The sequence below is a fragment of the Chanodichthys erythropterus genome, chromosome 2, assembly GCF_024489055.1.
Source record: "Chanodichthys erythropterus isolate Z2021 chromosome 2, ASM2448905v1, whole genome shotgun sequence".
NCBI lineage: Eukaryota > Metazoa > Chordata > Actinopteri > Cypriniformes > Xenocyprididae > Chanodichthys > Chanodichthys erythropterus.
In genome coordinates, this window is record NC_090222.1 from 30,803,791 (window position 1) to 30,816,765 (window position 12,975).

At 36.4% G+C, this 12,975-nt stretch overlaps 1 protein-coding gene across 3 annotated transcripts in view; it reads right to left on the bottom strand.

The window, feature by feature from the left end:
• kcnn3 (potassium intermediate/small conductance calcium-activated channel, subfamily N, member 3) overlaps positions 1–12,975 on the bottom strand; it is a 74,296-nt gene that overhangs the window by 43,090 nt on the left and 18,231 nt on the right. For 2 of the 3 annotated variants that reach the window (XM_067395933.1, XM_067395951.1), the window contains one exon: positions 11,057–11,152. In XM_067395933.1, coding sequence (XP_067252034.1) covers positions 11,057–11,152 — 96 coding nt within the window. Of the gene's footprint in view, positions 1–11,056; positions 11,153–12,238; positions 12,281–12,975 lie in introns of those variants that run through there. The other variant, XM_067395942.1, reaches the window with a different exon arrangement.

Below are 12,975 nucleotides of genomic sequence, written 5' to 3' on the forward strand. Positions count from 1 at the left end.
TTTGTTTCTTAATCACTAAATCGGCTCCGAACAGTCTACTAAAGATGAGCCCACTTGACGCCTTTGTTGCCCTCCGAGGTAACACAGCAGGCCCAATTTCCTTGCTCTTAGGACATCAAAGGGGCCCCTCATGTGGACTACGGGCCAGATCCACATTCCAGCACCCACACACACTGGCACACACAAAAACACACACACAGACACACATACAGAAACACACAAACATACACTTTTAACTGTATATATATATATATAGACTACCACTATGCTGAAATATATATTTCATATATTTTAGGGCCTATGCATGTTTCCTAGTGTTTAAATGAGTGTATTTGTGCTAGTGTGCATTTTAACGATATAATTTTGTCTGTAAACCATAACTTCTCTCCTATGCCTTTCTGATCTGTCGAGTTTGGTCTCTCCGTAAAGCTCCGGACTCTAGCTATTTACTGAGGTGGGTCACATGGCTGACATATGCATTTTTCTATGTGTTTAATGATACTGTGAAGAAAGCACTCGATCTCGAAATCCGGTCTGATGGCCATTAAGTATGCAAATTCATCTAGGAGACCAAACCAAGGAACTTTGTCCGCCAAATAGTGCTGCGCATCTATTGGCCGCTACAATTCAGGAGGTGTGTTAGTTTGGGTTTCCATAAAAACAACGACACACACCTTTTATTTGTTCTCCCGGTGACCTCCCGATCGTCTCGTGCACGTCTGTCCCGACGCCTCAGGTGACCGCGCTTCCCAACCACGCGCGCAGCTCGGGAGGACCACTTCCTCTCTTCCTCTCTCTCTCTCTCTTCGGTTAAGTTACTTAAGTTTAAACCTCTTTTGAAAACCCCGCCGGAGAAACCCTCTCGGAAAGGACCAAGCCAAGCTCGTTGAAACTGCTACTCACGGACTTGAACCAATAAGCAAGTATTATCATTTACCTTAAATTTGTCTAAACTGATTTCTGTGCTGGCTCTCTCAAAAAGGTTTAACTGTGTAATTTGCCATTCTTTGATCATCTTTCTTTCCCTGTCTTTTCTTCATTTTCATTCTCGTGTATATATATGTGTATTCTTGTATATATATTTAGATGTATAACCTCTGTATTCGTAGTTTGCATATATTAAAACGTTATTCACGCTCGATTGTTCTGTTTGTTCTTTCAGCTGAAAACCAAGTCACTTTAACGTTTTTCGATCGCTTTAAGCTTTAATGCAAGTTATTTTCACGGCCAGAGAATAACTCTGTTTATAATATTCTGTGAGGGACTTAGTTTGCTGGACAAACGAACAGTTTCTCTAAATAATTATTAAACCAGAACTATATGTAATTGATTACAATTCGTTGTAATTGATTCACAATATAAGTTTAATTCCCCGTTGGGTCGATATATAAATCATAATTTATTCATAACCTTATGAATTATTATATTCATATTTCATCCATAAATTGATTAATAACCGCTACACATTTCGTTACAGTCGCAAGCAAGCTATGACGCAAATCTTCGTTGACAGAAATGTCGAAATTAAATATTTATTATACACATTTTTACAGCATTGGAAAACGTTAAGAATGTTTGTGTCATGTTTGTCCTCCTACAGAAACCATATGAAACAAAAAATATTTTTCCATTTTCATACATTTTTGAAAAAGCTCCAGGGAGCCACTAGGGGAGCGCTAAAGAGCCGCACGCACCATTCAGAAACGTCCAGTTGATTTCTAAAAGTTGTAACTTTTGTCTCTCCATCAGTGTCCAACTCCGGTTCGAATAAAGAAAGGCCGAACACCCTTACTGACAATCGACATTTTGGCTGCGTGAGATTCTCCAGTTTTGTTGTTGTTGAGTATCTGAAGCACAAGCTGATAAAGCTCTGCCCTCTTCTGGAAAGGAGACCGGGACTAGCAGCTCATTTGCATTTAAAGGGACACACACAAAAACGACGTGTTTTTGCTCACACCCAAATAGGGGCAAATTTGACAAGCTATAATAAATGATCTGTGGGGTATTTTGAGCTGAAACTTCACAAACACATTCAGGGGACACCAGAGACTTATATTACATCTTGTGAAAAGGGGCATAATAAGTCTCCTTTAAAGATTATTATACATTTAAAAATAAGTACTTTTGTACTTTTACTGGAGGAAAATTAGGATATGTACTTTAACTCAAGTACATGATTTGGGTAAATGCCAAATTGGTAGAAAAAAAAGCGTAAATGTAAATGCCCCATAGACAAGTCACCAGGCATCATAGCAGCAATCACACAGTAAGACTGTGATCCAAAATGTCTGATCAACTTCATCAGAGGCAGAAATTCATCTTAAAGGTAATTAATCGGCTGTCTGTAAGCATGTCACGCACAACGATCCTACTGCCTTATGGTGAATCTTTAATCCTTGAAATGTGTTACAGAACGAAATAGTGGCAAAAACATATATATATATATATATATATATATATATATATATATATATATATATATATATATAAACGGCTTAAGGCAGCAGCCTATAGGAAAAATGAAGAGAACAGCAGGTAACCTAAATTACCACTGGGCAGGCCCAAAATACTTCACACTGCGGGATCCTGACACAAACACAGACTAAATAATCTTGGAAATCTGCCTGCAGCGGAATCTGCTTGGAATTCCCTCTTTTTAAAATAAATACATTTATATGTGCACGTTCTCTCTCTCGCACATACACACAATCTCCCATGTGTAGCCAGTAGCAAAAACAGCAGGAAACTCCTTTAGTTACCACCAGGCTACAACTCTCACACAATGAACCTGAGAGACGAGATGTGATGTCACTGTGCTTTTGCAATGTTCTGGAAACGTTTCCTTGTCATTCCATTGTCAGCACCATCCATGCTGTCAGTTAAAAGCCTTCCCTGTGCATTAGCTACTTCATGTCAGAGCAGGGGAGCTGTACTGCGTGGTTAATACTACAGTAACCTCTCAGCTCTAAGTACAGGACTGTCACTGACACCTCATTCCTTTTCCAGAACCCTGTGGTGATCTACTCTACATTAGCATTCTGCTTACGCTTTGCTAACCAATGCCTTTTCTTTCTAGCCTATTAACATTCAGCACAACACTTTGCTACTCCCTTTCAAAGTTTTTGTTTCGTAACTGGATAGTTGACAAATATAATGGATGTTTTTCTTTCAACATCAAGATCGTAGGTTATAATTGTAGTACAAGGCTAGTTGTCACACAGGGAAGTTGTGACTTGAGCTGAAGTCAGCTGTGGAGTGGCGCTCGCGGTTCAGATTTAGCATTGACGTGTTTGTGTTTAGGTGAAGTTAACACAGAATGAAAATGCAGGACAACGCAGGACAAAATTTACAAGGTCTCCTTTAAAAACTACATTGCATGTTATTTTTTAGAATAATATACCATAATAAACTTGAAATAATTCATACAAAATAAAAGCCCCTACAATAATGAAGGACCATACAATAATAAAGGTAATGTGATACTAATTGTTATTATGATAAGTTAGCTGGTAAAAAAGAATTGTGACAAATGTAGTTCTTAAGACTTGGTATGTTTCATAAATGTCATGTCTAGGCAATTTTAACATGTCATAAATGTAAAATTAGGACATGTTTTTTTGTTTTTTCAATTTATTGATTACATTTTTTTTTATATTACATTTTTAATTATTTAAATGTTATAATACAGTTTAAACTTAGCTGAAAGCTTCTAACAGGCAGTTTAATTGCAGTTTAGTGACCACTTACTCCATATAGCTATTGGGGGATGTTGTCACATTATATGAACTGTATCTTTTTTCCTGGTCAGTAACAGTGAAAATGTTTAATAGACTCTAAGATACAGTTAATGTTTAAAAAAAATAACCCTACCCTGAGTACTATTAACTGAATAAATAGCGTGGCAACTAGCCTTTATATAACTAAGCGAAAGTGTAGAACATGTTACACTCTAAAAAATGCTGGGTTAAAAACAACCCAAGTTGGGTTGAAAATGGACAAACCCAGAAATTGGGTTGTTTTAACCCAGCGGTAGGGTTAAATGTTTGCCCAACCTGCTGGGTAGTTTTATTTAACTCAACTATTGTTTAAAAATTACTGTATTGCTTAATTAAAATTAACCCAAAGTATGTTGGAAATGAACATTTATTAATGTTCAATGAATAATTATTAAACAATAAACATTTATTAAATTGCTTATTAATAAATTTATATTAATAAACTATTAAACTATTACATTTATATTAATAAAATATTAAAGCTTATTAATAAACATTCACCTTTTGTCTATTATTGTTGCCTCTAATTGCATCTGGTTTTTAATTTCCCAACTATTTTGGGTTCATTTTAAGCTAGCCATATAGCAATTTTTAAACAATAGTTGGTTTAAATAAATCTACCCAGCAGGTTGGGCAAACATTTAACCCAACCGCTGGGTTAAAACAACCCAATCGCTGGGTTTGTCCATTTTCAACCCAACTTGGGTTGTTTTTAACCCAGCATTTTTTAGAGTGTATACAATAGGACAACGTTTAACATGTCAACTACCAAACTTTAGTTTCTGCCACAATATAGCTAAAATATACCGATCTACGATATACGATCTTTCTATCGTTTTTTTTTTTCTGTCATTGTGTTCAATTTCTTTTATTTTAATCATGATGTAGCAATGATAATACCAAGTTACCACAGTTTTGTTGTAGCAACAAATAACTGTAAACGCCTGTAAATTTACCATTGACAATATGGTTTTCACAGTAAATTTCCAATGGCTAATCAATGTTTTATTCCTGTAAATACCTGTGAAATTCCACATCAATGATTTATCCTTTTACATAGTCTTTCACAGAGTCTCATGTTGTGACGTCGACCTAATACATTAACAAAAATGCACTGCATGTTAAGTCTCCAAGGGCCAAACAGCTTCCAAAAGCTCATCATAAAAACCACTCAAGCAAAACGTTTCTAGAATCAGCCCAACCTTGAACTAGAGATAATTATAAAATTGGCTTCATGTAATACTGGTGATTCACCAAATTCTTTAATGGATCTTAGCTGAAGCTGTACAGCCATGAATCATTTTTAATGTGGCTCTAGATGAGCCAAGCAGTTTACAAACTTTTGCCAAGGATGAAGCCTGTTGGCTCTCAGGAAGAGATGCACTCACTTTAACAGGTACACTTGAGTTCAAACGTTACCTTAGAGGCACTTTCAAACATACGGGCAAAGTGGATTTTTGACTGAACTGAAAATAAAGAGATTCACAGGAGTTTAAAGGATAGTTCACCCAAAAAGAAAAAAAAAAATATTTATCATTTAACCACCCTCATTTCAAAATCATTATGACTGCATTGTAAAACTCAATCATTTCAGAATACCCAATTTTGAGTTCACTCAACTTTTTCTATTAAGTACAATAAACTTTCATTATTATTTGAGTGAAACAAACTCATTTCATTTCATTAATTTCACTGTTCGCTTCTGTGGAACACAAAAGAAGACATAAAAAAAGTTTCAGGTTTTTTTTTTTTTCTTCCCCCTCCCCCCATACAGTGAAAGTAAGTGGGGTTCAGTGTTGTTTGTTTTGGAATCCACTGACTTTCACTGTATGGGGCAAAAACATTCTTCAAAATACTGTATCTTCTTTTGTGTTCCACAGAAGAAAGTCATACAGGTTTGGAACAACATTTTCTTTTTTAGGTGAACTATCGCTTTAATGTGCCAGATCAGTATTATACCTTTGTAAATTCGGCAATGTAGGGATGAAGAAGAAACAGTCATTCCAGTCTTATTCCTTTCTGTCGCTCTCCTAAAAAACATCCTTAATCAACACCTACTCACATCATGTTTTTATCTCCATTAAACCACGTTGATACACAAAAACACACACATTCACACACACACACACACACACACACACACACACACACACACACACAGACACTCTCTGTCAAGGAAAGAGCTGCTGAAGTCTGACTCACACACAGGAAGAGAGTCTCATCACCACGAAATCACTTGCATAACACTGAGCGAACATGAGAAACTTCTCAATCCAGCGAAATGAATGAAACACCGTCTGCACCTTTACACAACCACACACACATTGGCCTGAAACGGAGAGCAAAACAAGTGCCGGCGCTGTATATCTGTGCATGTGTTCAACAGAAGCATCTTAAAAGAGCATGAAGCAGACAAATAATTCACAGACTCACAGACAGAGGGGGCAAGGGAAGGTTGAATGAAGGTAAAAATACAACCAGAGAGAGAGAGACTGAGCAACTAAACATGCAACTAAGGTGGGAGCGAGAAAGAAAGAGAGGAAAACCAGAGGGAAGCAGGGGGATGGAGGGAAGGAGAGGAAAACATAACACGGCGTGAGAGAAAGCACACAATGAATTGATTTGAGCAGAGAGAGAGAGCGCGAGAGAGAGAGAGAGAGAGGAACGGGCATAATTTGATAAAGGAGAGTGTTAGATGGTGAAAGAGTGATTCGGGAAATTACAAAGTGGGCGGAATACACAGTGATTAAGTGAAAACAAGGGAGAACATGCTGTTTGCATGTGTGAGCATGTAATAATATTCTGTTGGATAGATGTGTGAACTGATTTCACCATGTAGAGAAACACACTTGTGCTAGTCCCAAAAAAAATCAACAAACTGTAAGCTTAAAGTCAACATTCAGCATTCACAGCCTATTTTTCTTCCATAATGTGTAGTATTTAAAGGTTAAACAGGATATTCAATGAAAAAAAAGGGTAGGATTAGATGATATTCATTAGGAATTGATTGAATTGTGAAAAGTGGGCAGTACATACAAGAATGGAGAAGGTTAGAGAGTTGAAAAAAAAAGTAAGATATTTGTGACATCAACTGAAAAGGAAAGCAATTATTACAAGTTCAATTCATTCTGAATCATTCACAATGACGAATTACTTAAATGGGCATTTGTATTTTTCAGAGGAGGCACATGTTTAACCTTATTAAATGTAATGCTTCTAAAATGGAGGGAAGGACAGATGATAAATAGCTTTATCAGACATGCATGCATAAATCTAAAACATACTAAATGTTCCAAATAAACAATGCATATATCTTTGTGCCTCACTTAAAATCAACTTAAAAATAAGAAGCAAAAGATATATAAATGCACATTTAAATCTATAATTTTAAAGGGTATGAGAATGATATGAGAAATCAAATTTTCCTTGAGCTTTTGACATATAAGAGGTCATTATACTATAAGAATATCCTGTAAGTTTTAGAGCTGAAAACTTCCTTGTTAGTCCAATAAAAGTTTTAATTGACACCAGACCCAGAAAACGACAGGATTTACAAAGTGGGGATCTATGACGTCAAAGGGCAGCAAGCACCGCCTCTGCAGAAGAAGATCAACGCCTACTTCATCCCTGCCTGTTTAGCCCCGCCCACCGATTCGTGCATGACATGCAATAGTAACATAGGCCTATGTGGTGCTAAACCAGATTGAGCTACCAAGCAATAAACATACCGTTGAGCAGTGGCGCCTGCAGCCGTACGGCTGTACGCACTGTACGTACCTTGAGAGGACGCAAATGAATGCCGTTTTTATTTTTTTATATAATTTTTTAATTAATTCTTAAAATCTCTCTGCATACACTCATGACATATTAAGAGAGCAAGAGAGAATGAAAATAAATAAAGGTGTGCGTTTGTGTGTTGTAAAGTCAAAAGTGTTTATGTGCGTCCGTGGTTTCGTACGTATAGTACGCCATAAAGTGCATCATATGTACGCGAAAAACTGCGTACCATAAGCACGCCAAAACTCGTTTTGGCATATATATTCTACGAGATTACAAACTTGTACTATTGTGCAGTGCCTGGACTCGACAGTAATGCAACAACATGTAAGTAACAGTGTTAATTCTAATGCCTGATCTGATATTAATGATTCATGTACAGTCAGATGATCTTTGTCTGTGTGTCAGTAAATCAAACCAGTGACTAAACGTCAACTTGCGTTGTTTCTCTTAGTAGGATGAAAATAATCAGTTATTTAATGGTGATTAAAATATATAAAGAAAGCTCAAAGAAATGTCGATCAGTTTAACACATCCTTGCTAATTAAAAGTATTTATTTCTTTAAATAAAAATAAAATAAAATCCCACTGACCCTAAAACTTTAGAGCGGAAGTGTATGTTTTGTGATTTGATTAACTTAACCTGTAGCTGTACATCGCTATTATCATCCATCCCTCATTTTTGGCCTCTAACAGATAAGGAGACTTTTCTTCATGGGAAGCTTATCTTATTCCTATGGTGCAGACAGATAGCAGCCAAAGTGAGACAGGCAAAGTAAAAGCACAGAACATCCCTCAGAAAATGTTTCCTACTACATCACTGCTCATTTTCAGTGATGGGGGCAAGCAGAACGGATAGCAGGTGCAATCACATAAAACTGTCCCTAACATGATCCACAGGACTGAGAGCGGTCTCTGAACACAGCGTCCCCGTGCCGTCCCTCAAGAACGCTACTGCCCTCAAATGCCCACGTGCCATGATTCACCACTGCTCTAAGCAAATACTTTAATTATTAATTACCTACTCATTTTATGATGGAGTTGCATATTGTGGCTGTTAAACAGAGTGAAACACACTGGAAAGATTTAATAGTTTGGTCAACTATCACATTTGGGCTGGGAGAGCACAGTGGTCTGGAAGAGAAATCACAGTCCCCCGAGGCCTCCCCGTATAACTAACCCTGCCAAGATCTAAGCAAATAGGGAAAATTTTGACAGTGCAAAAATACACCTATAATAGATCAATTAACGTTATGATATACATATCAAAATATAATGCACATAACATACAAATCAAACACTACCATTCAAAAGTTTGGAGGTGGTAAGATTTTTAAAATGTTTTTGAAAGAAGTCTCTTATGCTCACAAAGGCTGCATTTAATTAATAAAGATACAGTAAAAACAGTAATTTTGTGTATTATTATTACAATTTAAAAAGAAATTGTAATAATGTTTTCTATTTGAATATATTTTAAAACGTAATTTATTCCTGTGATGTTTTTTTTTTCTAAGGCAAGGTTATTAAAAGCTACTTTAATGCCTTAATTGAACTAAGGCTTAATCCTGGCTTAATCGAAACCCTGTCTGTGAAACCAGGCCAATAAGTATTAACTTATTTTTTTCTTCTTCTTCTTCTTCTAATTTTTTTTTAATCTTTTTGACCCAAAATTCTGAATGCGGTTCTGAATGTAAACAAATCCAACATGGTGAAAGTTAGAAAATATCATGAGTACAAAAATAAATATCAATGGAAAGTTTTCATCATGATATATATACAAATGTGTGTGTGTGCGTGTGTGTGCATGTGGGTGTGTGTATGATACCGCTGGAAATGCGTTGGAAATGTATACATTGAGAAAAGGGCAGACAAGTTCTTTTGTCAAGTAACTGTCAAACAGTCACAAAATGACTCATTCAGACAGAAATGGACCCAAAAATATCTGCTAAATGTCGCAAAGAAGTTTGTGTGTGTATAAGAGAAAGACAGAGAGTTTAAAAGGATTTGAAAGTGTTGTTGTTTGTGTGGTGTGTGTGTGTGTTTGGCTACAGAGGCTGCTGTGAGCGACTTTCCACTGCTAACCTTCCTATTAGCATAATGCTAATGAGCGGTTGAGTTCAGCTCCCCTTGCTAAGGGCAACAGCCTAAAACAACATTACTCATCTGTTCTTTATGTCACACTAAAGGGGGAGGGGTGTAAACAAACAAACAAAAAAACAAACAAACAAGAATTGAATGTGATTTTTCCTCAATTTTCTCCTTAAAGGTCCCGTTCTTCGTGATCCCATGTTTCAAACTTTAGTTAGTGTGAAATGTTGTTGTTAGAGTATAAATAAAATCAGTAAAATTTTAAAGCTCAAAGTTCAATGCCAAGCGAGATATTTTATTTAACAGAAGTCGCCTACATCGAACGGCCAGTTTGGACTACATCCCTCTACTTCCTTCTTTAATGACGTCACTAAAACAGTTTTTTGACTAACCTCCGCCCACAGGAATACACAAGAGTTGCGTTTGAAGAGTGTGTTTGTCGCCATGTCGTCGAAACGCTGTTATTTTCATCCCGCAGTCCAATCACCGGGTCTGATTCCGGCTCAAATTGATAGGGTAAAATTAAAGACATGTTTACAATAACACTGAGCGCGTGCATCTCCACGTTATGGTAAGAGGCGTGACCTTTCCGGGCAAGGTTCGCTAAGCTGCTGTCGAATCACAACACAGGAACCGCTGGCACAATCAGAACTCGTTACGTATTTCTGAAGGAGGGACTTCATAGAACAAGGAAGTCATCAGCCCGTTTTTATGACAGTGGAAACAGCGGTATACAGATAAGTAAATAATGTGAAAAATACTGTGTTTTTTTACACGCAAAACATGAACACATGTTATATTGCACACTATAAACACAATCAAAGCTTCAAAAAACCACGAAAAACGGGACCTTTAATACCTTCACAGTGTAAAGCACCATTCACACCAAGAACGATAACTATAAAGTAACTATAACAATAACTGATGGCATTGAATAACAATGCTATTGTTATTCTACACCATCATCATTAAAGTTTTGATGTGGACTCTGCTATTCTTTTACATTTATATTGATTTTTAAAAATGTATTTTTTATCATTATCATTAAAGTTATCATCCTTGGTGCGAACGGGCTTTAACATAATTTGAAAAGATTCATGGTGACTATACTGACTATAAAAGAAAAACTTATTTTTGCACACAAAAAAATTAAATAATGTAGTGATGTACAGTACAAAGCACAGCTCACAAAAAAAGTCACTTTTTCTGTTGGTCAATACAGCGAATTCGTGTGACCAACTTGAACCTGATGTGAAATCTGCGTTAGGAAATTTTAAGCCCTCCCACAAAATTCCTGATCACATGGATTCCAATTGAAATAATTGGATTTTGCCCACAAAAATTTGTAGAACAATGGCGATGTGTTCACACCTTAACAATAGATACTAATGTGAGAACATTATTTGTATGTTTACCTGCACTTCTCGAGCATGGTAAGCGATGATTAGTCCAAGAAGGATGACGGTGGAAAGGCTGATAAGACACTTCAACGCCAGAGAATACATGGAGCTCTGTAAAACACATGCAAATTGTGTCAGTTACACACACCATTATTATTTCACAGAGAAATATTCACTTACAGGTGCTAACCCTGTGTATATGGAAAAAAAAAATTCATGTCGGTCATCATGTCATTACAAACTCATGTGACTGATTTGATGTAACAAAATTTTTTCAATGCAATTTCAATGAATGGAGACACTTTTTTTTCAAGCTCCAGAAGGATGCAAAAGTACTATAAAAGTATCATAAAAGTGGTTTAAATGACACGTGCATTGCATTTCAAATCTTCTGAAGTCATACGATAGATTTGTCTGACGAACAGATGGAAGTTTTTAATTATGCGATAAAATTCCCTGCAATGACATCAGATCAGAGTCTGTCAGATGTTACGTTTCTCATGAATAACAACTGGAATTTTAATCCATTTCTCATGCAAAACTATCATATTTCATCAGAAGATTTGGAATATACACTACTGTTCAGTGGTTTGGGCTCAGTAAGATTTTTTTTGTTTAATAAAGGAATACTTTTATTCAGCAAGGATGCATTAAATTGATCAAAGATGACAGTAAAACATTTATCATATTACAAAAGATTTCTATTTCAAATAAATCCTGTTCAGTCATCAAAGAATCCTGAAAAAATGCATCACTGTTTCAACAAAAATATTAAGCAGCACAACTGTTTTCAACATTGATAATAACCAGAAATGTTCCTTGAGCACCAAATCGGCATATTAGAATGATTTTTGTGACACTGAAGACTAATAAGTAACGATGCTGAAAATTCAGCTTTGCCATCGCTGAAATCAATTAAAGTATATTTAAAACAGAAATGTGAATTGTAATAATATTTCACAATATTACACTTTTTACTGTTTTTGATCAAATAGATGCAGCCTTGTTAAGCACAAGACACTTCTTTCAGAAACATTAATAATTCTTACCAACCCCAAACTTTTCACCTCATGAGATGTATGAACCACTTTCATGATTCCTCCATAGGCCTTTTCCAACCTCTTTGAAGCTTGACAGCCTCAGTCCTCATTCACTATCATTATAAAGAAAAAAATATGATATCGTTCAAAAATTCACCTTTTGTGTTCCATGGAAGCCAAATAATCCTACCGGTTTGGAAAGACATGAGGGTGAGTAAATGATGAAAGAATTTTCATTTTTAGGTCAACTATCTCTTTAAATAAAAAATGAACAGCACAATCACACCATGTGCATCTGTGCCATATAGTCTGCCAAGACATTTTTAGTGTCTTTTCATAATCTATGGATTACATGCAGTTCAAATCACACCACACCACACCACACCACACACAAACACACAATGTCATGGTTACTTAAATGTGTCTCTGCAGGGATCTCACCTTGACACCTAGATATACTATATACTACTGCCTGCTGCACAGATTTAGTTTAATTAACACACACAGCTTGCTTAAACTCTCCCTTGACTAAAAAGCAAAAGTTCTAAATCATTTCCAGCCTGAGCCTCGATGCTGTCCAGCTGAACCACACACATTATTAGATTGGCCACCCGTGGGTCTAATTTAAGGCTCCATACTGGAAGCATTATTCTACACGGACAGACAGACAGTGGTGTCTGGGGGACCAACGGCTCCTCAGTCTCTCACTCTCACACTGACACACACCCACACACACATATATAAATACACAGGGCTCCTAACTGGAGCACATACACACTGTACCCTTCCAGGAGCTAACAGCTTATCGATACAATAACTGTTGTGTTTCCTTCTCTGTCAGGCTTCCAAACAAGTCCTAAAGATGATTTTCTCTGATAGGCAGAAAGATTGATT